At 40.2% G+C, this 27,085-nt stretch overlaps 1 protein-coding gene across 3 annotated transcripts in view; it reads right to left on the bottom strand.

Annotated features, from left to right (window-relative positions):
* Nucleotides 1–24,653, bottom strand: part of LRRC38 (leucine rich repeat containing 38) — a 38,606-nt gene extending 13,953 nt beyond the window's left edge. Inside the window, exons 1-2 of one of the 3 annotated variants that reach the window (XM_072156165.1) lie at nucleotides 24,599–24,653; nucleotides 23,402–23,959 (exon numbers count right to left, since the gene is read on the bottom strand). In XM_072156165.1, coding sequence (XP_072012266.1) covers nucleotides 23,402–23,959; nucleotides 24,599–24,623 — 583 coding nt within the window. In that variant the 5' untranslated portion in view covers nucleotides 24,624–24,653. The other 2 variants (XM_072156164.1, XM_072156163.1) reach the window with 2 other exon arrangements.
* Between the last annotated feature and the right edge of the window lie 2,432 nt (nucleotides 24,654–27,085).

The raw sequence follows: 27,085 nt of genomic DNA, 5'->3' as shown, positions 1-27,085 counted from the left end.
CCTTCTTTAATTAGAATATGTACAGTGTCCTTCAAAGTATAATATAATGCCTGCCATAAATTATTATAATAGCGCTGTACATAAATACATCACCAGAATTAAGCTTTACACAAAGGTACAGAACTGATCTCAGTCTATAAATATAGCACAAGAATTAGGCTTTGTGCAAAAAATACTGCACCAGAACCAGAGTCAGTACAGAAATAAAGTACCAGATCAGAAATACAGCATGAGAAAGTGGGCTTGATAGAGGAATGCAGCACCAAAACAAGATCTGTACAGGAATACAGTAAAGGAGCCAGTTTCCATACAAACATATAAATAGTATCCTTTATAATTTTACATATACAGACGGTCCCCTACTTAAGGACACCCGACTTGAGATGACCCCTAGTTAAAGACGGACCCCTCTGCCCCTATGACTTCTGGTGAAGCTCTCTGGATGCTTTACTATAGTCCCAGACTGCAATGATCAGCTGTAAGGTGTCTGTAATGATGTGTTATTGATAATCCTTTGTCCCATTACCGCAAAAAAATTGGAAACTACAATTATAAAATATACAGTTTTGACTTACATACAAATTCAACTTAAGAACAAACCTATGGACCCTATCTTGTACGTAACCCGGGGGGACTGCTTTGCATATAGTGTCCCTTATAATGAATTACTACTGTGTGGCCCCCTAAATAATGTATACAGGCAGTCCCCGGGTTACATACAAGATAGGGTCCGGAGGTTTGTTCTTAAGTTGAATTTGTATGTATGTCGAAACTGTATATTTTACAATTGCAGATCCAGACAAAAAAAAAATTGGCCCCAGTGACAATTGGAGTTTAAACATTTTTTGCTGTAATGGGACCAAGGATTATCCATAAAACTTCATTACAGACACCTTACAGCTGATTATTGCAGTCTGGACTATAGTAAAGCATTCAGAAAGCTTTACCAGAGGTCACAGGGGTCTGTCTGTAACTATGGGTTGTCTGTAAGTCGGGTGTCCTTAAGTAGGGGACCACCTGTATTATATAATATTAATATAATGTGTGCCCACTATAATAAATCAATATATGTGTGCCCCCATAACTAATGCTGCCTGATGTTAAAGTTGTTGGGGGGATAGAGAAAGGGATATGGAATTTTCCATTATGTGTGTCTAGGGAACAGCGAATCATTCAGGATTAAATTCTCTGAAACTTCACAGAATTTTATTAAGACTCAATTCTGATCCCAATATATATAGTTTGAATTATCCTGGAAACTGGTAAATAACCCAATCCATCCCTATTAAACACAAATTTCTAAATGTTCAGTGCTCACTAACTGACATTGTCCAAGGACAATATGGGAAACCATCAAAAGTCCATTTAAATGGATTCATTAGACTTCCGTTATTATCGTATACACAAGTTTCATCCAAAGCAAATCAGAAATTATTGAGATTCGATTCAGACACGTATAGACACATAGGGGCATATTTATCATACACTGGCGCTCGTGCTAAGCGTATGAAAGCCCCACCGCTGCATACATCAAGAGGCGGAAAGTTGCCAGCGCGGGGACAGTAACGCCCCTGGCCGGCCCACTCCCGGCTGGCCGTGCCCCCTGCTTGGCCAGCCACGCCCCCTTCACGCCCCTTCACGCCCCACGTAAAGGTGGCAGATTGGGGCAAATAATCGCAAGTGCTAGCAATAAGCTAGCATTTGCGATTTTTTCAGGGCCTCTGCGCCACGCCAGTCCTGATAAATGTGCCCCATAGATTTCCTCATCTCTAGCTGTCAGATGAATGAGGATGAGTTGCACAAGTAGGGGACAGATATGGCGGAATAATCAATCCTGTCAGTCCCTTTATATACCTTTAGGTTAGATCCCCTATACTATTAGCAATCTCTGGGGTGGTGTATAGGGTGCAGTACAGGAATACTTTCTATATATATTCCTCTCCCTGATGGTGTGAGAACAGCTGTGTAATTATATAAAGGAAGTCAGAGTTCCTTGCAATGTGACAGAACAGCCATGTTCAGTATCAATAATTCACCAGCCTGCCCTCCATTCCCTGCAGCCATCTAGAGACCGGCGATTCTGACCAAGGTTTTTTGCTTGTTTTCTGTCCATAATATAGATTCAGTGGGATTACATCTAGATCCGCTCTTTACTACCGTCAAAAATATACAATTAAATTATTAAATGTTATTTTTAAAAAGTCCTAGCAGGGCTAAAGAAACATAGGAGTTTTCATGTCTAATGTAGCGCCATTAAAGTTCATGGGTTGTGTCTAGTATTGCACGTTAGATCCACTGATGTGAATAGGGCTGAGCTGCAGAGCCACACACAATCTAAGCACTGTGTGCTGCTGTCTGTGGAATAAAGCAGCATTAAAAAAAATTCTTGACAATTCAATAAAGTTGTCTTTTTCTGCCAAGGTGCCTCAAAAACAACTTAGGGACTTATTTAATGTAACTTTCCAAGACCAACTGTGCTATATCTACAGTAGTCTGCCGGAGTTGAACCTTTCTACCTTCAGATCCTGCAATAGACATATTAGGTTCCTATATTACTTTTAAGGGGTTTTCCAGGCTTATAATATTGCAAATGATAGGTCCTCAATATTAGATTGGTGGGGGTCCAAAGCTTAACACACCCATAAATCAGATGTTCTCAGCAGCTTATAGACAGAGCTCCATTCCCTGTGTAGTGGTGGAGTATTAGACAGCAAATGGAGCCGTCTGCTTACTGTTGTGGGTGTTTTGGGTTTTGGACTACTAGTATTATACTGAGGACCTATTCTATGGATATGTTATTGATATTTTGAAAAAGCTGGATAAAAGCTTTAGGCTATCTGCACACATTGCGCATTGCCATCCAATATGCAAGGTTTTATGTGCATTTTTCATCTGGATTTATCTATTGAGGGTGCATTTATCAGGCAGATTTTCCACACACGTTTTTGTACGTGTTTTGTTTCATCTGATCTGACATAATTCAAAGCAAACATCTGCATCAAATCCGCGTGATGGTTCGCATTTGTTGCAGATTTTCACTTTCTTTTAGAGAGTAAGAAAAGTAACACATCCGTGAGGGCACACAAGTAACGTGATCGTTATTTTATTTTCCACACTGAGCAACAATTTCTGCACTGAAAAAAATTATACTTTTTCCAAATCACATTCAATTTTTTGCTACTGTATTACGCTGCGAGCTTCCCATACCAAAATCCACATGTGGAATCTGCACGGAATCCACAACGTGTACAGATAGGTGATCTCTTACCAGGTAGGTCAGCCATTCAGAGGTCTGGAGAAAGCTGCATTTACCATTTACTCCAATGAAATACTGAACTGTGAGTACAGTATTTGAGCATGCAACGAATACAAATGTAAATATTAAAAATGTTATAAAAAATCCAATAACTTTACTTGCCAGTTTATACAGAGCAGCTCCAAATGCATCAAAAATTCAAGGACGGTTTGCTATGAAGAATTCATAAATGAATATAAAATCTTCAAACTGTTCAGATATTATAAATCATTAGAGAATCAACAAAGAAAACTGTGATACTGTCCTACTATAATATATATAGTTATAGAATACAAAGCACAAATAAAAAGATAATAGATGGATAAATAGCAAGATATTAGATGGGCATATAGAAAATATATGATAGCTAGATAGATAGAGAGATAGATATGGCCATATGTCCTTTTTAGTTGCCTCTCAATGTCAGAAGGATCACGTATAATGGCAGAAAGGGTCACAACAAACAATGAGCAGATTGTGTTCCGCTCTACATCATGTGCAAACAGAACCTCCTCCAGGTTTAACCTTGAAATGCAACTTCAAAACATCAACATTGAATAAGTCCATGAACAGAATATTACTGGTATGTACTATTCCAGCACAGTAGTATTGGTCCCTCACGATTTTTGCTGAGTCAGGTTAAATAAAATACTGCTATATTGTTCTTATCTAATGCTACCATAACAATTTTACAATAATACCACATACAGTGCACATATAAAATAATTGGAAAATATGGAAACATCTAACATACAATGGGGGTCATTTACTAAGGGCCCGATTCGCGTTTTCCCCGCAAGTTACCCGAATATTTCCGATTTGCGCCGATTTTCCCTGTATTGCCCCAGGATTTTGGCGCACGCGATTGGATTGTGGCGCATCGGCGCCGACATGCACGCGACGGAAATCGGGGGGCGTGGCCGAACGAAAACCTGACGAATTCGAAAAAAACGCCGCATTTAAATAAAAATGGCGCGGGACTCACGCTTACCTTCACCAGAAATAGGGGGGTGAACTTCAGTGCATTCCGGCGGGCCTCAGCGGACTTCAGCGCAGCAGCGACACCTGGTGGACATCGGAGGCACTACCTTAGGGAATCCCGGCCGGATCCGAATCCACCGCAGAGAACGCGCCGCTGGATCGGGAATGGACCGGGTAAGTAAATCTGCCCCAGTGTATTAGAAAAAAGTGTTAGGGTTCATTCACATGGCCGTCACACGTCCCGTTGCTGAAAGTGGAAGTAAAAAAAATGGCTGTGTCCTATAGGGAAATCTACCATCAAAATCAAGCATGGATAAACCAGGGAAACTTACTCATAGAGCACAGTGTAAATTGAAGAAGCAAAAGGTTTTGGAGTATGTGCGGGTGCGCTACCAACCAGATTAGGAGGTGAGAGGTATACAATAATCAAATGGTATACAATAATTGGAAAAAGGATCGGATAAGATAAATTATGTGTATTTTTAATAGATACAGCAGTAAAAGAAATCCAATGGTTACGCGTTTCGGGAAACACTCCCTTCGTCAGACCATAACTAAAACATACAATAAAAAGTTAAAATAAAATGAAATAAAATATTTGCAAAATGGTACTAGGCAAAATAGAGTATGAGCAAAGGATGTTTGACGTACAGTATACTGGGTGGTACTATAAAGATAACGTGTATAGGGAATAGTATTGAAGCGATAAACAAATACAAATAAGGATATATTCAGTAGCTGATCTCATAAGAGACATATGAATAAATTATATTATATAAATTATATATAGAGAGGTAATAATTGACACCAAGGGGTGTTGATAGTACTGGAAATATGTACTTACAAGCTGTTTGGATCGGTGAGGAGAGATGCTGTTGATTAACTAGGGGCTAGTATGCCAACTGAATTTATGGCGCTCGAGGACGCCGGCGCCTGCGCAGTCGCGAAGCGAAACTGGCGCATGCGTGGTATGGAAAGGCCACTCGCGGTCGTGACGGAGGACTGGCGCATGCGCAGTACGGAAAAAACCACTAGCGATAAGAATGGATCCTAGTGGATAAGATATACATATACATGTATGCGCAGGTGTGCGCCAAAATGTGGGCAAAGGGAGGGAGAAGATATTATAACAAAATATGGTGTAGGGGAGCATATAAGGAGAGGGGGGAAGGGGGAGGAGACGGAGGGGAAGCCCATCAGAGGGGTGTAAGTGTATAAGAATAGAGTGGATGGGAATTAATATAAAGTTACATCAAAACATAATAGATGGGATAATAAAAATATGCAGCAAGGATAAAAATAATTAATACATAAGTAACAACAATTATTATATATAACCAGCTGGATAGAGAAGGGGGATGGGGGGGGGGGGGAGAAACCCACAGAAGGATGAAAATTAAGGAATAGAGTAGATGAACAATTATAAGAATAAATATAGAATGATAAAATGTAATAATGAGATAATATACAGCGAGAGTAATCAAATGATTCAATACAAAGGTAACAACAATTAGATGACAAGCTGGATCATAAAATATATCAAAATTACACAAAAGGAATGTACAATGTCAATATTGGATAGGGACAGTGGTGTAAAATAAAAGTCCATGTGTTATATTTGATCAATTATTAATGGGTATAATAGCAAAGGTGGAAGCGGTCAAAAGATGTTTTCTAAGCTTTCATTCAGACCGGCTGGAGCTAGAGTTGGAGCTTGTAGATCCAGTACATTTCCCGTTTGGTAAGATGGTTATACCTCTGAGGAGTGGACGGGGGAATATATTCAATCGGGGTAATGCTGAAATCCCTATAGTTACGTTGATGGTGTTGAGCAGCATGTCTAGATATACTGTGCAAGAGGAAGCCGTTACAGATATTACTTCTATGTTTGTTTAAACGCTCTCTTAGTGGTTGGATAGTTCGACCAATATATTGCAGTTTACAACTACACTCAATTAGATAGATGACGTAGTTGGAGCTACAATTCAAGAAATTGTTAATCTGAAAAGTCTCGCCAGAGTTGTTAGATGTAAATGTTGTTTTTCTGTGACTGATTGTTTCGCAGCATTTACATAACTTATGGCCAGACCTGTAACTACCCAACATTTTGGGAAAGAAGGAAGAGGAAGTAGTGTTCTGTTTGGTGGTGCGTAAGCGACTGGGAGCCAATATATTTTTCAGGGTGCGTGACCTTCTAAAAGTGATCTTAGGGTTGTTGGGCAGGATGTTTTTGAGGTGGGGGTCATGAAGGAGTAAGTGTTTCTCAAAAAACACTGGGGCTTACTCCTTCATGACCCCCACCTCAAAAACATCCTGCCCAACAACCCTAAGATCACTTTTAGAAGGTCACGCACCCTGAAAAATATATTGGCTCCCAGTCGCTTACGCACCACCAAACAGAACACTTCTTCCTCTTCCTTCTTTCCCAAAATGTTGGGTAGTTACAGGTCTGGCCATAAGCTATGTAAATGCTGCGAAACAATCAGTCACAGAAAAACAACATTTACATCTAACAACTCTGGCGAGACTTTTCAGATTAACAATTTCTTGAATTGTAGCTCCAACTACGTCATCTATCTAATTGAGTGTAGTTGTAAACTGCAATATATTGGTCGAACTATCCAACCACTAAGAGAGCGTTTAAACAAACATAGAAGTAATATCTGTAACGGCTTCCTCTTGCACAGTATATCTAGACATGCTGCTCAACACCATCAACGTAACTATAGGGATTTCAGCATTACCCCGATTGAATATATTCCCCCGTCCACTCCTCAGAGGTATAACCATCTTACCAAACGGGAAATGTACTGGATCTACAAGCTCCAACTCTAGCTCCAGCCGGTCTGAATGAAAGCTTAGAAAACATCTTTTGACCGCTTCCACCTTTGCTATTATACCCATTAATAATTGATCAAATATAACACATGGACTTTTATTTTACACCACTGTCCCTATCCAATATTGACATTGTACATTCCTTTTGTGTAATTTTGATATATTTTATGATCCAGATTGTCATCTAATTGTTGTTACCTTTGTATTGAATCATTTGATTACTCTCGCTGTATATTATCTCATTATTACATTTTATCATTCTATATTTATTCTTATAATTGTTCATCTACTCTATTCCTTAATTTTCATCCTTCTGTGGGTTTCTCCCCCCCCCCCCCCCATCCCCCTTCTCTATCCAGCTGGTTATATATAATAATTGTTGTTACTTATGTATTAATTATTTTTATCCTTGCTGCATATTTTTATTATCCCATCTATTATGTTTTGATGTAACTTTATATTAATTCCCATCCACTCTATTCTTATACACTTACACCCCTCTGATGGGCTTCCCCTCCGTCTCCTCCCCCTTCCCCCCTCTCCTTATATGCTCCCCTACACCATATTTTGTTATAATATCTTCTCCCTCCCTTTGCCCACATTTTGGCGCACACCTGCGCATACATGTATATGTATATCTTATCCACTAGGATCCATTCTTATCGCTAGTGGTTTTTTCCGTACTGCGCATGCGCCAGTCCTCCGTCACGACCGCGAGTGGCCTTTCCATACCACGCATGCGCCAGTTTCGCTTCGCGACTGCGCAGGCGCCGGCGTCCTCGAGCGCCATAAATTCAGTTGGCATACTAGCCCCTAGTTAATCAACAGCATCTCTCCTCACCGATCCAAACAGCTTGTAAGTACATATTTCCAGTACTATCAACACCCCTTGGTGTCAATTATAACCTCTCTATATATAATTTATATAATATAATTTATTCATATGTCTCTTATGAGATCAGCTACTGAATATATCCTTATTTGTATTTGTTTATCGCTTCAATACTATTCCCTATACACGTTATCTTTATAGTACCACCCAGTATACTGTACGTCAAACATCCTTTGCTCATACTCTATTTTGCCTAGTACCATTTTGCAAATATTTTATTTCATTTTATTTTAACTTTTTATTGTATGTTTTAGTTATGGTCTGACGAAGGGAGTGTTTCCCGAAACGCGTAACCATTGGATTTCTTTTACTGCTGTATCTATTAAAAATACACATAATTTATCTTATCCGATCCTTTTTCCAATTATTGTATACCATTTGATTATTGTATACCTCTCACCTCCTAATCTGGTTGGTAGCGCACCCGCACATACTCCAAAACCTTTTGCTTCTTCAATTTACACACTATTACGGTTTCCGTTGGATACCGGTCATTGGAGTAAGTGGGAGCTGCTCAAGATACCATTATTGGAGACCCGATTAAGGAGTGGATACCCTATTTCCCTCCTTCCTTACTGCACTTTTACAAGTGCTCAACAGGTGAGCACACTCTTTACTTACCTTTTTCACTTCCCCGACGATATCACGCGAGGCGCCGTCCTCCTTGTTGTCCTTTTGTTCTCCTACTTTCGTCATAGAGCACAGTGACTGTGGTAATCTTCTTATATTTGGTATCAATAATAATTCCTTTATTTATATAGCGCATACAGATTCTGCAGCGCTGCACAGAGCTTGCAAAATCAGTCCCTGTCCCAATGGGGCTCACAATCTAATCAACCTATGTTTTGGAGCATAGGAGTAAACCTGAGGACCCGGAGGAAACCCACGCAAACACGGAGAGAACATGCAAACTCCTTGCAGATATTGACCCTGGGACTTGAACCCGGGTCCCAGCACTGCAAGGCTGTAATGCTAACCACTATGCCACCATGGCGTCTATGGCCTCCTTACCTCTTTTAAAATCATTCTAATAAGCCTGAAGTGCTACTGGGGCGGTTCCCAAGGGGAGGGAGAAGTGCTCCTAGTGAACCATCTTGTGAATCTGGAGAGGAGAGGGTAGACCTGCTTTGCTAACTGTAACAGCTTGTGAAGCTACAGCACTGAGGGGCTCTGGTAGCACCCCACAGAGCCCATCAGACTCTGTCGGACCCCCTGTCGCTCCATCAGATTAATGGAGCAGACGGCCGCGCATGACTATTCTATTCCATTAAATTCTATGGAGCTGATGGAGATTAGTGAGCCCAGAACTCGTCAATTTCCGTCAACTCCATAGAGATTAATAGAGCAGAACAGTCATGGGCGCACCCTACATTAATCTGAGGGTGCGACGAGGGCGCACTGAGACCCCCACTGATCAGCAAGATAGGCCCTATCCCGTGGATAGGGCCTAACTTTCCCTTGTGGGAAAACCTCTTTAATTTTGATGGAAATTTCCTTTAAGGATAAAACTACTACTGAAATCATGGAAGTTGCCTTAGAGGCACAAGGGGCGGGTGTGTGTTGGTGGATGTGGCCCTCTAAAGCACAATGTTCAGCGTGACAGCATACATTGCACATACCATAGTGGATATATACATTACAGTTCTGGATTGTCATGATAGTTGCCCTTAAATAATATCATGAAAAAACTTATTGCCTGAAAATTACATTTTCCAAAAATGTGACCACGTGATAAAGTAGATGTAATTTTATTGTAAGCTCCAATCTTATTAGAGATCATTTATAAATATGGATGTGCATGGAAATATACGAAAATGTTTCCTGCTGTTTCTGAATCCTTTCCTATCTCTGTTTTCGAGTTGGAAAGCCGATTATTTCTAATGCATTTTAGGATACTGAGCTTCATCCTCCAGCATCTGGCCACAGAAGTCCAGCAGAAGACCTATGAGAGCCAGTGACTCAGACTAGGGTCATTCTCATATCTGATGATCTATTGTAGGGAAACTGTCAGCAGTTGTGACCATACAAAGCTGAAGACAGTGTCAGGTATTGGCTATAGGGATCTGTGTGTGTGGGCTTGTCCTCACACTACTCCGAGCTCTCTCTTCATCAGCACTTCCATCCTGCTCCAATTAACATTAATAATGATAACCAGCAGAGGTTACAATGAGGGTTAAGGAAGATTGACAACGACTGCTAATATGAAGGGTGGCCCCATGTTAACAATATTGGGTGTCACATTGAGAAGGTTAATCAGAAGACTAATGTGACATGTGCTTCCATGGACACCAGCTTATGGCCGTCCCTATAGATGATACGCTAGTAGTAATCAGATTTAAGGGTTAATAAAATAATAAAGTGGAATTTAGGGCTTGTCATTATGTGACTGAATATGGTTATAGGTTTATATACATACTATACCTATTGGGGCACAGATAGTTCAATTTTCTTTATCCCTATAATAATATATATTATTATATTATGTTATCCAGAATGGAGCAGCGGGTTTTTTCACTTTACAGGCAGTCCCCGGGTTACGTACAAGATAGGGTCCGGAGGTTTGTTCTTAAGTTGAATTTGTATGTAAGTCGAAACTGTATATTTTATAATTGTAGATACAGACAAAAAAATTTTGGCCCCAGTGACAATTGGAGTTTAAACATTTTTTGCTGTAATGGGACCAAGGATTATCAATAAAGCTTCATTACAGACACCTTACAGCTGATCATTGCAATCTGGGACTATAGTAAAGCATTCAGAAAGCTTCAGCAGAGGTCAGAGGGGTCTGTCTGTAACTATGGGTTGTCTGTAAGTCGGGTGTCCTTAAGTAGGGGACCGCCTGTACTGCTAATAAGGAGTCATGGGGATCAAACTTTTATTTAGCTTGCTGATTGATATTGGCGGAAATCTATGACTAATTAACCTATTTAATCATAAATAATATAGAATTGCTCCTTATGGGACAACAGCAATAAAGGCTAGACCTTCAAAAGTCTATAACTTTTTTATTTTTTAATTTTTCCATGCGTGATGGCTTGTTATCTGCGTAATAAATTGCACTTCATAGTGACAGTATTTACCGGTAATATTCCATGCCGTGTACTAAGTGCAGTGAAATTGGTGAAAAAAAGGATTCACACCATTTTCTTGTGGGCTCGGATTTTACGGCTTTCACTTTGTGCCCCAATTGACATGTCTCCTTTATTCTTTGGGCCATGCGATCATGGGGATAAAAAATTTGTATAGTTTTTATAATGTTTTCATACAATGTTTTCTGGCACCTATAACTTTTTCATAGTTTGGTGTACAGAGCTGAGGGTGGTTTCATTTTTTGTGACTTTTGATGATGTTTTCAATGCTACCATTTTGAGGACTTTTTATAGAATTTTTAATATTTAGCAAAATGGCAAAAAAAGTGGCATTTTCAACTTTGGGGGCTGTTTTCTGTTACAGGGTTAAACGCTGGTAATAACCGTTATTATATTTTGATAGATCAGACAATTTGGGATGTGATGATACCTAACATGTTTATGATTTTTACTGTTTATTTATATCAGTTTGAGGAAAAGGGGGGTGATTTGAATTTTTATTAATTTTTATTACTATTTTTCAGACCCCATAGTGTACTTTAACCCTATATTGTCTGATTAATCCTACCATATACTGCTATACTACAGTATGGCAGTATACAGGGATTTTGTACATCATCTATTACAATGTGCTAATCGCACATGCCAATAGATAGCCTAAAACAAGATGGCCTTGGGTCTTTCTATTACTGAAGGCGTTCATGGTAACAGATCGAAGCTCCTTGATGACGTCACAGGGAGCAATGATCTAAGCCAATATGGCGCCACTGGTTTTTTATTATCAAAGGGTTACCAGTGTTTGCGGAAAACACCCACCATGCATGCAGATGGCTTAGTCTTCTCCATATACCCGCAGCTGACATGTGTCATACTATAAAGGGGTTGGCCACTTTACCTCATGTTTTTTGTAATGTGAGTAGGTGTGGGGGGGCAGAATACAGGCAGTCCCCAGGTTACATACAGGATAGATTCTGTAGGTTTGTTCTTAAGTTGAATTTGTATGTAAGTCGGAACTGTATATTTTATCATTGTAATCCCAGCCAGAACTTTTTTGGTCTTTGTGACAATTGGATTTTAAAAATGTTGGATTGTCAGAAGAATCAGGATTAACACTAAAGCTGCATTACAAACACCTGTGATAACTGTTACAGCTGTTTATTGTAGCCTAGGACTAAAGTACAATCAATTATCAATATCCAGAGGTCTGTTTGTAACTAGGGGTCGTATATAAGTCGAGTGTTCTTAAGTAGGGGACCGCCTGTATTAGGTAATTTACCAATATACATCTATTAATAGTTCTGCTCTGCTTTCTTGATATGTAAAGTGAAGCCCCCTGTCTTTTACCACATCAGCCAGACAGCCCTGTCCATAAAATGGCCGCAGATGGAGGGTCATGTGATCTCTATCTGTCCATGAACAATCGCTCTGCCAGGATCTTATGATAGTATTTATAAATATAAAATCAAGGTCCTGGCAGGGCGATTGTTCATGAACAGTTAGACATCACTTGACCCTCCATCTGAAGCCATTTTATGGTCAGGATTGTCTGGCTGATGAGGTAAAAGGCAGGAGGAGGCTTCACTTTTAAAGCGCTGCAAAACCTTTAATAGATGTATATTTGGTAAATTGCATACTATCCTGCCCCGACCCTTACACATACATTACAAGATACATAAGGTAATGTGGCCAACCCCTTTAAGTTTTACTTTGCTCAATATTTGCATTGCAGTAACCCGTAAATCCGTTAATTGAAGCTGGGATATTGGTCCATTTGGACTTTTTGCCATGTCCAAATACTGCAAAGCTAATGCATTGCTCCACCATATCTCCAACAACATTTCAAGATGTCCCTCAGGAGTGGGTTACATGTCAATATTATTTATCATGACCCAAAAATGTGAAACTGTGGATGCGTAAATAACCATAACAGGTAACAAATAATAAGACAAAGAATCTCGTTATGGGTAATTGGACTAAGTGGTCAGTTAAAGTGATTGGCATAGGAATTATTCAGACGGATGTCATTTATGTTGGAGGAAACATTAGCATTGCAGTAAGAGTAGTCAAACATTGAAATGCTATACCACAAGAGGCAGTAATCAATACCTCAATTTAAACAAGGTTAAGGGGTCACGCACATGGCATTGACACGTGCACCTACCATTATGGCAGAACATGGAGTCCTAATGGGTCTGTATAACATAACTCCGAACACTGCATATCCAAAGAGATTTTACAACATAGTCAAGCTCAATCTCTTCCTAACTCTTATACTATCCTAACTCTCAATATGTTACCTGACTTACCATTCAGGACAAAGGGGTTTGTTATTCATTTCCCATCATTCCCATTATCCTTGGGACAGCTCCTAACCCTTCTTAGGTGAGCGAGAGCCTACAAAGGTTCTCACCCTCCAGATATCAAAAGGGTTGGAGCAGGACTTGGTATTGTCCATCTCTAATACCACCCGCATGACCTACCTATGATGATTGATAAGATGGAGAAAAATATATTCCATTTACAAAGGGAAATGTTTTCAATTTTGGGGGCCAGGAAATATTTTTTTTGTCCCCATGAGGTAAAATAGGAGACAAATATCCAAAGGAAGTTTTTGTTTTTTTTCAGATAGCTTATAAGATTTTCCATCTCAAGCTTAAAAATTAAACTAACCCTTCATAGAAATCCTGGTAATTGGTGTTGTAGCTCAGGAGTGAGGACATGCTGTTGTCCTGTCATAACCTCAGTAGTGACAACGCATTTGGTTGGAACACATTGATTGCTCACATGCCCTAAGATGGCACGTGACAACAGAAATGATGGAGCTGCCCACTACCAGAAGGGAATCCGTCACCTTGATTTACCTGCTATGCTGTGTAAGGCCATGCCCACACTTGCCACCCATGGCATGGTTGCTGCTCAACCATGCCAAAACTTCAACAGTGCATTAGCAGATCATCTCAAGTCTTCGGCTCCACATCTCACTGGACCCAGGTGTGACATAGCTGAAGGGTGAAGGATGAGAAAAGGTGCTGGATGGGGGAAGTGCAGCAATGGGCATTGTCATTGCTGTGAAGTTGGATCCCTATGGTGCTCTGCTATCACCCCTCAAAGCACTTTTGCCTCAATGGCATACTTCTAAATAAACTTTTGGCACAGAATGAAAAGCTGGACAATAAAAATAAACACAGGGGTGACATGTGTGGGCATAGCCCAACATAACTTACCAGGTAGTAGGGGTAGGTAGGTCGTGGTGACGGATCCTCTTACATGGTTGAACAAAATTGATCTAATGGACAATCGTTCTCCATATGTGGCCACAACAAATGTAGAGGAAGACTTGCATCAACGGACGAGTGTGCATGAGTTATCAATTCCAAGCAGGGATGCAGCTACCCGCTATTAACTGACTGAGTCCTGATGCGGTGGCAAACTGACTGAAGTACGGACTTACTAAAAGCCGCCAGCGCCCCTCTGTCACACATTATATAGTGCAACAGAGCATCTCTGCAATGAAGATACTGGGGCACATTTACAAAGGGTCCGCACGGCGCATCTTAGTTGGGTTTTCCGACTACTTCCGATTTGCGCCGTATTTAAGTGGAGTTTTTGGCGCACACGATCGGATTGCGCCAACTTGCATGCGACACAAATGGGGGGTGTGACCGGCGGACAACCTGACTGATTCGGACTAAGCGCGGAATTTACAATTAAAATTGTGTCGCAAGCCATGCACACACATACACTGGGAAGAAGAAGGTGAACTCCGGCGGACCTCAGCGGGGAAGAGACAGATGCAGGAAAATGGACGCACGATCTTGAAGAATCGCGTCCGACTTCATCCTCGTCGGAGGATACATATTAATATATGGTATTATATTTATTACTACTACGGGGGCTGTATATATATTACTAAAATGGATATATAGTATAGATATATAGATATTTCTATATATCTATACTATGGGGTATGTGTATATATATTAATACTATGGGGGCTGTATATATTAATATATGGGATATATATGTGTATATATAGAGAGATATGTATGTGCATATATTTAGTGTTATATATGTATATATATATATATATATATATATATATACCATGGCTGGCTGTATAATAATTAAACTAGGGGTGATAGTTCTAATTAAACTGTAGGGTGCTGTAAATAATAAAAAGAACTGTATATAAAATATGTATATGTATAAAGGGTGGTATAAAATAATCAGAGGACACAATTTATTAATAAGGCTGCTCACATGATGCGTTTATTGTGATGCATTGTCCACATTGTTACCAGGTGACATTATACTGTAAGTGACTGTGTTTTTTTATGGGCGCAGTGTGGAGATGTTTTGTATGGAGCTGAAGACATCTGTTGTCAATTCAACAGTGACAAGCCATGGCCAGGAGAAGCCGTACTGAAGTCCTCCTCCTTATGGAGCAGACATAACCTGTATGGTACTAGATGCCACTAATATCTGTGTCTCTGACTGACTACTAGTGTGTGAGAAAGCATCAGCCTGGGTAGGATCAGCATGTTTTGATAAGTTGTAGATGCTTTTCTGTCTGTACATTTGGTGGGCTGAATATAGCAGGGGATCAGGGTACAGAGCACTGGGTGGGGGGCATTTAATTTTTCACCTCAGCCAGAAAAAAAAGCTAGAATCGTCCATGGAGACAGGATAGGACAGTGCTATATGGTATCCAGTAATGGTGAATAAAGGATTGGCCATAGAAAAATTCCCCAGTCTATAATAAAATACCCCTCAATCCATCTGTCATAATCAGAAAGACAGGAGAACCTAACAAACTATGCAGCTAATAATCACAAAAATCACATCAGATCGTAACATTACTATTCACAGCAAGTAATATGCGGCTTTCTAGATGCTTACATGTGTCTTTGATAAATTTTTTATGGGAAAAAAATATAATTAAATATTTTATAACCTAAAATTGTGGCACCAGTTTGATTATCTGCTCCCCCCTCTGTAGCGTGCACTTTATTAGGAACCATGCAATAACAATGTATCAAAAGATTTAGCAACATAAAACTTGTCACATCTCCTTGACAGTTACCACGGCAACTGCAGTTCAGTCGAACTTTGCATGCAATTGATCTCTCACAGGGGTCTTAAGCCTGCACCAGCTGAATACGAAACGCTGAGCGCTCGCTATACCCAAGGCAATGCGGCCAGTCTTTTTCTATAGTTAAATGTCAATTTAACAACAGCATTTTATGACATCTACATTAAATTCTCTTTTGGTAAAGTGGAGAGTTACAATGGGAAACAAAATGGAGAAATATTAAGGATCTGCAGTATCCGAGCCTTCTAGGGCACCCAACAAACTGCAGAGAAAGGCCTCTACCATAGAAGCAGGCACATCAATGAGGTAAAATGCTTTCGAGGTCGACCTCTACCCCTAAGGCCCTTTTGACCTTTTAAATTGAGTTGCTGTCTACTATTTTTGAGGCAATATTGTGGTTAATCAGCCCATGGACCTCAATATGGCTTCCAAAGTAACCGACAGAAACTCAAAATGCTATACGGATCATAGCCTGAACGGGTAATTCTACGCCAGATGGGACATGGGATTCCAATCTGACAAATAAATCCACTTTTATATTATTAAAGAAGTTATTTCTTCATTTCTTAAGAAGCAATAATAAAACTTACATTCCTTACTTACCCAATGCACCGAGTCTAAGTTATGGACTGGGTGACAGGTGACTGCTTTAGCCAATTAGTGTCTGAGCAGTGACAATTCCAGCTACATGCTCAGTATTGATTCTGAATGCTGGAACCCAGCTGATCTGATATTGATGACCTACCCTATGGATATTGTTCCTCCAGAGGGACACCAATCATGCCTGGAGAGTATGCACAGTAAGTGCACAGACCAGAAAAAAGGAGATTTTAATCATTGTGCAGCATCTGTAACTATGTATTGCACCATCTTTGGAAACATAGGCATATATAATGTATTATGCTCTGATGGGGGTTTACTGAACTAAAATGACACCACATTTTCCCCTTACATTCACATTTGAAACAGTATACAAAAAGCTCCCTCTAGTGGTGACTGCTGCCAGGATATTATCTTTTAAAGAGGTTTACTCACTGATTCAAGAATTCAAATTCTTATGATCAGTTGAGTCCAAGTTGTCAGACCACACCAATGTATACCTTATCCCCTAACCTGTGGATGTGGCAAAAGTTTTATTAGTGGGCAAAATATCTAGAAAATGTACCCTAGGATCGTCGGTCCCCAGTGACGCTGGGTTAACACCCCGATCGGCAGCACCAATCACTGGTGTTACTGGTGAGTGTTCCCATTCATGTACCAGAACCAAACCTTTGTTCAAAGTTCGACCGAACCAAAACGTGTCTGTTCATCGCAAGTATTGGACCTGTACTGATCTGTCATTCATGAATCATGACCTATCCTAAAATGGGTTATCAATATGAAGCTGAAAAGCTACGTTTATGAAGGTGATTCGCATCAGAAAAGAATTGACTATTATAAAGATATATGGAAATATTAGGCGTAAATAAAATTGTGCATTCATATCACAATTGTGTCAAATATATGGATGGCATAAAGGTTGCCAGTATGTGGGTAGTGACTGTAATGACCGTCATTAGCACTGCTTTAATTAATATGTCCAGTGAGTCGATGCATCCCCATCAATCACTGGGGCGGTGGGGAGCGGACATTGGTATATGGGATTTATACAACCGGTTACTACTAGACATTCAATCTTCGTAGCTTCCTGCAGATAATTGGATAATATAATTGGGATCCATATACAAAGCTGGTAGTTATTTAAAGGGGTAATAGGACGTCAAGAATATAATGATTTTCCATCTTGCAGCCCTTGGATTTGCTGATTTATATATCCTTGGCTGTGACAGATGGTCCGACCATTTACTGTATAAGCAGAAAAATGATTATTAGGCAGGTGTTGACAATTTTCTGCAACATAGTGTAAAACTGAACTTAGAACTAACAGATGATAGCAGATAGTACTTTCAGCCATAATAAACACAGTGATGACGTATAATAATATCATAGGTTTTGCCAAGTAACAAACTCAGCTCTGCTTATCCACAAGATGATTATGTAACCTTTTACAACTTATGACATGAGCTCCTCATACACAGTTATCACACCAGTCTAGGGAATTGTGACTGATAACCTTTCTGGAAAATCTACATCTATTGAATGCTTCTATGAGTGACCAGGATTTAGCATGCAAAAATTAAAGGAAACCAACCATCTCAAAAATATTTAAAAAAACCTATTAATACTCACCTCCACTACTCTTCATCCTTGATCCGAGCACTGTCCATCGCTAATCTTGACACGCCGGGATCACGTCTTCTGCGACCTCACATCTTTCTCCCAGCATGTATAACTAGCGGCCCGGAGCACCGGACATCTTGTCCGGTTTGTGGCGTGTCAAGAACAGCAATGGACAGCGCTGGGATCAAGAGGAGCGAGGGTGAGAATGGATAGGTTTTTAATGTTTTTGAGGTGGTTGGTTTCCTTTAAGATTCTGTGACATTTATGCCAACACTATTGTGGAATACCATAGATTTAATAAATCTAGACCACCAGGTATGCCATCATTAATGTCAGCGCTATACTAGAATATTAGGCATTCTGGAAGTAATGTGTTCAATACCCTGGACCACCAGATATGCCATCATTAAAGCCTGCACTGCAACATTAATTGTCCTGGATGTAATAAATTTACAACCCTAGATCATGGCATGTTAATGCCATTACTATTCTAGAACATTAGGGATTCTGTGAGTAATACATTCACAACCCAAGACCCCCAGGTATGCCACCAATAATACCAGCATTATCCTAGAACACTAAGCATCCTGAAAATAAAGCATCCAACACCCTAGACCTCCAGGTATGCTTACCATGCTAGATGAGAGGGGCCACAGTAGTTAGGTTCCTGGTTCCAATAAAAAAATAATCTGACTTTAAAATTTAAAAAAATTGTATTTTTTAACATTCCCATCCTTTAGATGAGAGAGAGTCCAGAATAGTAGGGACTGTTCAGTACAAGATTACCTGGGAAGCACAAGCAAGGAGTGACTATCTTTTATTTTAGTGGCTCAGGGTAGAGTTCCTTTTTATGTAAATTAAAGGACATTTACCATCAGATTACCTGAAGGTAGATGCTTACTACTCCTCTCCCCATCACGTACCCATCTGCAGTAAACTGCTATTAGTGCCATATTTTGTAGAAAACAAGCTTTTAAAAATATGCAAATAAGCCTCAGTATAGTGCCTCTTGGCTCCGCCGATAAGCCATTTATTCATGGCTCCTGGCCTGACTAGTGACAACTCTCTGACCGCTGTGTAGGCGTGCCAGTTGGGCCGGGAGCCATGAATATATTACTTATTGGTGGAGCCTCATTTGCATATTTTTTATTTATTCTTTATTTTTATGACATGCGGCACTAAAACATACTAAAAGAAGTTTACTGCAGATGCGCACAGGACGGGAAGGTTAGACGTAAGAATCTACAATCAGCTAATTGGATGGTACTGTAGATGTCCTTCAATCTTACTGAAAAATTGTTAACCACTAAAGATCTGTTCACACTAGCAAAGCCAGGGCCCCATAGCAGAATTCTGAATGCGGCCACCCCACCCCCTCAGAAAATATACATATTGGGGCTTATTTACTAAGGGTCCGCGGCCGCACTTCCGTCGGTTTTTCTGACGGTTTTGGGAGGTTCACTGCTGGGGCAGGTATTTAACTAGGGATTGTGTCTCACGCGATCGGACTTTGGCGCGGCTGCGCTGGCTTCCATGCAACAGAAAAGGGGGGGGGGGCATCGGACAACCTGACTTATTCGGACTGAGCACAGGATTTAACATAAAATTGTGTCGTAAGATCAAGCACTTACATGCACCAGAAAGAAGATGCTGAACTCCAGCGGAGCTGAGCAGGGAAGCGACACATGCAGGATATCGGGCGCACGAACTTGGTGAATTGTGGCAGAGTGCATTCCAGTCGGACAATGCACTTTTGGGGAAAGTAAATGTGCCCCATTGACACAAAATTATGCACTGATATATACATTTATACACTTACAGAATGTTCCAGTAGCTGCTGACCATGTGGGGGAGGTACACAGCAGGAATTAGAGATGAGAGATCCCAGTCCTGGCGTTCCGCTGTGCCTTCCCCCAGCATGGTGCACATTCTTGATTCTTTATTGTGTCCGTTCGGATGCTACGGCCCTCTGACACTATGGGCCCCTATAACAGCTGCTATGGCTGCTACCGCTGTAGTTATGCCCCTGATTATATGTGAATAATTAGCCAGACTTATTCATGTGCAGAATTGCTGCAGAAACTAGTGGTGCTCAACCATCGCTTCCTAATGCAGTGAAGAAGTTAAATCTAAGATATTAAAAATGTTGACCGATAAATATGTTGTACTGAGGGTGAAAAAAATGGTTGCTCTCTTCCAACAATAGCGTCACACCTGACCATGTTATGTGCTGGTTTGGCCGCTCAGGTGTATAGAGATAAATGGAGCTTAATTGCAATACCACACATTACCCATGTTCAGATGGAAGAAAGCTCATCCTCATCTAAGAAATGGCATAGTCACCACATATAGAACCTCCTTTTCCTGGTGTCTGGACTTTTGGATTCATTTTTTAGGTGATCTCTCTCCTAAGGAAGGATCTACTGTAGCTTTATCTTTATCTAACCTGGGGCCAGTTACAAGTTGCTATTTTCCCAGCAATATTCCTTCTGTCTTTCTGTGTGTGTGTGTAGGGTATATTACATTTTGAGCTACAATGGGAAGTCACATAACTGTACAAGGCAGCTGTACTGTTTTCCTTTAAATATCAAAGTCCATTAGATGTTGCTGTTCTACTAGACCTAATATTGGCATTAGAGAACATGTGTCAGAAAATGTATCCCTAAATGGTTTATCATGAGATATACTTTTTGAAGGCCATTTTGAGCCATAAATATCTAGTAGGGAAGTCCCCTGCTTGGGGTTTCCCATAGCTGAGATATGTAGAGTACATTTCATGCATATGAAATAATGTAGCTGATTATAGTTCTTTGGGTCTTGTATGGATAATCCCCTAGATTTCCAAAGCTCTCAGTGGTCTTCTTCAGACACATGGTGGAGGGTGATTTATGAGCTCTCTGGCCAGATACTGATGTGTCGTATTGTATGCACAGTGTGGAATGACACATGTTCTATTCAAGGTTATAGCTACATCTGAGTGTCCTGTGGATATGAGAAACTTTGCTGATGAGTAGGAACATCTAACCACAATGTACTTAGCACCATGTAAAAGGACCTGAGTGTTCTCCTATCTTCATTAACATTACAGAGTAAGGCTTGCATGTCTTTGATTTATTGGATTTAAATATTCTGTCGAACACAAGGTCATTACATATGTAGGTAATTAAATAAATGAAATGACTACATCAATAATCCATCTGGCTTTAGGGAGGCCAAAATGCTGCAGAAAATATGGTGCGACTCTAACACATGAAATTTTCCATGACAGTTGTATATAATATATTTGGTGAAGCATATTTTGGGTAACATAACTATAAATGGTTGCCATGGACAAAAGCTTGGTCTGGCACACTGCTGTTTAAATCTATTATAAGATGACAAAGAGGCAAATATATTGTGACCCACTGTTTAAGTTTTTTTTCCCCATCATTACAATAAAATTTTAATGAAAATCTATCATCAAAATCCAGCATGATAAACCAGGGACACTTACTCATAAGTGACTGGGGTAATATTTTTATATTTATTATCATTTTAAAAACTCAGTCTAAGCTTTTATGCTAATGAGCCAGAAGTGTTCCAGGGGGGTTCCAAAGCCCCTCTATGCTTCAGATTCACAGGCTGTTACAATGAGCAGATCGTTTGTCTCCCACTGCTCTCTCCCCCTCCCTCTGCCTGTGAAATTTAGCAGCAGCACTAAGTGCAGGGAGAGGGGAGGCCTGCTCTGCTCATTGTAACAGCCTGTAAAGCGACAGCACTGAGGAGCTCTGGATACACTCACCAGAGCCCTTCAGGCTCATTAGCATAATTATACTAGGAAGGAGGCCGTGGATAACACATATAAGACGGTTACCACAGTCAATGTGCCTGGGTCTATGAGTAAGTGTCCCTGGTTTATCCATGCTTGATTTTGATGGTAGATTTGCTTTAACTTGCTGTACAGTCCTATCTTCAAGCTATGATCAAAGTGCAAGGACATCTACAGAGCTCAAGTGATGTGCAATTCATGTGCAACTTGTCTTTGTAATGTAAATGAATCCCCCCGAAATGGATTAAACTAAAAGTGATTAGAATTTAGATGCCCTCTTCTATGTGTAATACAACGATTCTGCACACTTATACAAGGCAGGAATGGCAGGGATCATAGGGTACTTACCCTTTTACTAATATGGAACCTATGGAGATGGCTCATATGTGCACCTATTATAGGAGACATAACATTGGTAGGTTGAACTAGATAAAGATTTAGTTTGGGAGTATTTTTAGGATCAGTGAGCTCATGAATTCCTTTTAGGAAAGGTTTGTCTCATGATATTTATGATCAAGGCCGATTAGGTCATAAAAATATTGTAGGTGGGGCTCGACCGTTGTGACCATTACCCAGCACTTTCAGTAAATTAGAGACATATCTAAAAAATGTATGATATTTGAGACTAAATCATTTATTATCAAAGGTCTGATGTGTGAAAATCAAAGGCCACATGGACTACAGGGAATTCCATAGAGGGGACCACACTTGGGCTGCTAGATCTTGAGTTGCTAGATCTGCTGTGAAAACAGAGGCTGAGATTCTTTAATTTTGCTTGCTTGATTGACTATAGCCTTATGGCTTTTTTTAATGAAAACACAAGAGAACATACTTTGTGGTTTTAGGACTAACCTGTTGACATGTGACCTAGTAAGGGAAGTCCAATAGACTTTGCTTCCTCTTATGTTATGTCCTATTTATGATATATATTATTACTTTTATAGTGGTGATATATTCACATAAGTCCTGTCCAAAGTAAATTCACAGTGTACATTTAATCATAGACGAGTTAGAGAAAATTTCATATAAAGACATTTGCTCTTGGAATGTGAAACTGAAGTAGCCAGAAAAAGCCACACAAACACGAAAAGAACATATAAACTCCATTTCTTTAAATTCACAACCCCCAGTTCTTCATAGCAATAGTGACAGGTACATATGATGTAGATATTTTTTTTTTACCCACCTTTTTGCAGTTTATTAGAATTTTCATCAATCCAATAAAATAGGTTGGCAAACTCACAATCACATATCCAAGGGTTCCCCTCTAATCGTATAGTCCGGAGCGATGGCAAGGATTCTAGTGCACTGATACTTAAACTTTGTAAGTTATTGTCATTTAGTTCCAAGACTTGAAGAGACTCCAAGTTCTCGAAGGCATCTTCATGCACCTCCGAAAGATTGTTGTTTCCCAAGCTTAACTTTATCAGCTTCTCCGCCGATTTAAAAATCCCAGCATCAAGCTGCGTCAGATTATTGTAACTTAAATCCAGGAACACCAGCCTGGTGGAAGTGCTGAAGGTGCCCTCTTCCAGCGAGGTCAAGGAGTTATTCCTGAGATCCAGATAGATCAGATCCGCATAAAAAAGGAAAAGATCCGCCGGGATCGATTGTATGTGGTTGTTGGCTGCAAGGAGTTTCCTTATATCCAAGGGGAAGAGGTTGGGGAGGCTTAGAAGTCCTTGGTCCCTGCAGTCTATTGTGTGATAGTCCAAACATACACAAACGGAAGGGCAAAGAAGACCTAGAGGTAAGAGAAGCAAACAGCAGAAGCAAAAAAGAGGTGAAATGCAGAAATGGAAGCATGGCAGCATTGTCAAGGATTTAAAGCAGAGAGTGGTCCTAAGACAGAGACATGGTGCATAGCTGAGCAGCAATGCCGGTACTTGTGTGTGAGTGTATCCTAGAGATCACATATCATCATAGATCAGATAGCAGCAGACTTGGGGGAGGGGAAACAAACAGTGGGAATGTTCTATGCATGGAAAATGTATCTCCACTATTGTGAGTCTGAGCTACGCTGCTGACCAGCTCTCCTCCTTACATGCTTCTGCTCGGGTTCCAAGGATCCTTTTCTCCTCGCTACAAGTCCACATTACATCGCATCATTTGATCATCTGCGGTGACATTTAGGGTGACATTGTGCATTTGTACACAGCAAATGGGAAAGTGATAAAACAAATTACATTGAGAAGACTTGATAATTCATTAGACACTACTGATAACAAACATACTATTACAGGGTTCTCACAATGACCAAATGTCCTAAAGTGGAGGAAAATGAATTGGATATGTAAATCATAACATTTATAGGGACACTTCACTCAAAACTAGTCCCCCATGTGCTCCCTCCATAATAATATTGCATGTGTCAGTCTCTCACCTGTCCGTGTACCCGTTGGTTCCATCTCTATCTATCACATTGGGATGGTTGCTTAGCAACAGTGTGAATCTGCCTCCGGTGACATGCTTCCTATACTTGTATTTAGGAAGATCTATTTGTGACATTAGATCTTCCTGTATGACGGACTGTATTACATGGGCTCTTTACAAGGGGACAAACATGATATCAAAGATATTAATAAAAACTACACAGGTTCCTGTCACACAAATCATAAAAAGAGCTTACAGCTCAGCCACACTGGCTGTATACTTATGGCATGGAGAAAATAGATAAATTAAGGGAATCACAGTGCACTCTCAGCTAGCAGAGATAGCCCCGCCTCTAAATGGTCATGTTATGCAGTGCTGAGGCATCATGGTATGAATAGCATCTACTGATCAAAACAAAGTCTTACGTTTTTTCAAGCAGATGAGAAGTGATGTAAAGTGTTATATACAATCAGTCAGACATTTGCAGGTCTGTGCAAATAGGAGAAAGATTATTTTGATACTGCCAACATACAACATAAAGTGGTTCATATTATTAGTGATTCTTTATAAATACATTTCCCCGCTCATTGCATCTATGGATATATATTAAACACAATTTCCCAAATCACAACATTGCCCAATCTAAGGAAAAAGAGTCTCTTCTTCTTTCAAATTCCAAAATAAACACAGTGGGGGTCATTTACTAAGGGGCCGATTCGCATTTTCCCGACGTGTTACCCGAATATTTACGATTTGCAACGATTTTCCCTGAATTATCCTGGGATTTTGGCGCACGCGATCAGTTTGTGGCGCATCGGTGCTGGCATGCACACGACGGAAATGGGGGGGCGTGGCCGTGGGAAAACCCGACGGATTTGGAAAAACCGCCGTATTTAAAAAAAAAAATTGGTCGCACGGGCCATACTCACATGCACCACGATGAAGACAATGAACTCTGGGGCACCTCGGTGGACCTCGGAGCAGCAGCGACACCTGGTGGACATCGGGCGCAGGACCTTCATGAATCGCCGGAAGACCCGAACGCTCGTCGGAGAAGCCGCCACTGGAACGTGAATGGACCGGGTAAGTAAATGTGCCCCAGTGTATTGCAATTTCAGATTTCATTCTAGTGGGGTACCTTTACACCAAAAGACAGAAATTGGAGTAGAGAAGGCTCGACAATCCACAATAATCACTGGTATCCTCCACTGTAGAGTGAACGTGCCTCATACTGGCTGTGTAGCACTCAGTCACTTCAGAAACTGGAATTCATCGTTGAAGGTTCTTATGAGAGACACCAACACTAGTGCACCATCACTAATTCATGGGTAGGTGTAAAACATTATTATACTATCAAACATGGAGCTTGTATAAAATTCTGAAAAACATATAAAACCCCTTTTCAGCAACTCAGAGAGTATTGCCTGACTGGGGTTTAGCCAGTTCCGGCTTCATCTGGGGCATTAGGAGTTCCCCTTCCAATTAACCTTTTATCGTCTCCTATTTCCTCTTTGTTCAGCAAAATTATATAAAAATATAAATTATTTCTGTCTATCCCTATACATCTAACATATCACTTCTACAGTGACCTAAACTTCATATAACATGTTTCACACACATAAATAAATCCATTAAAACATTTTAGATCAAAACCTGAATTTAATCCATAAGGTATTTTAGTTTTTATTGACATCTGAGAGATAAAAAAGCCTAATAAAGTGTCTAATGACTTAACTCTTTACAGACAAGTCCCTTCTAATTTCATCAGAGAGATTAATCATTAAGGGAAATATGATCCTACTGTCCTTATCTATGTGCTGTGTATTGGTACAGATACACTGCTCACCAAGGGAAAAAGAAGCAGCAGAAAAAAATACATAGAAACTGTTTTAGTGCAAAGTATACTATTATCACCTGCACTTCTACTATCACCTTCATGTCTACCATAATAAATGGCTTCAAATGTATAGTTATGCTTTAAAGTCATTCAAACCAACTGGACGCCTTGTATAGAGAATAAGAGGCAGGCTAGTGCAGTTTTAAAGGAAACCTACCACTTGTAGTGGCAGGTTTCCGATGGCAATACCGAGCACCAGCTCAGGGTGAGCTGGTGCCGGAGCTTATTTTAGTTAGTGTTTTAAACCGCGGTATCGCGGTTTAAAACACTTTTTAAACTTTATAGCCGGCGCCGAGCGCGTACCTGCCTGCGCCGGCTATAACGTTTAAAAAGTGTTTTAAACCACGATACCGCGGTTTAAAACACTAACTAAAATAAGCTCCGGCACCAGCTCACCCTGAGCTGGTGCCCGGTATTTCCATCGGAAACCTGCCACTACAAGTGGTAGGTTTCCTTTAAGTCCGTTTTTCAGCAAACAGTTACAGGCTGCCTTACAGGCAGTAACTATAAATAAAATATATGTTGTTCTATAAGGTGCATTTGAATTTCACTAGATATTTATTGGAGGACTTTAGGAGAGTATAAAGGAAGTAATAGACT

The sequence above is a fragment of the Engystomops pustulosus genome, chromosome 6, assembly GCF_040894005.1.
Source record: "Engystomops pustulosus chromosome 6, aEngPut4.maternal, whole genome shotgun sequence".
Lineage (NCBI taxonomy): Eukaryota > Metazoa > Chordata > Amphibia > Anura > Leptodactylidae > Engystomops > Engystomops pustulosus.
This window is presented reverse-complemented; position numbering and strand designations above follow the sequence as displayed.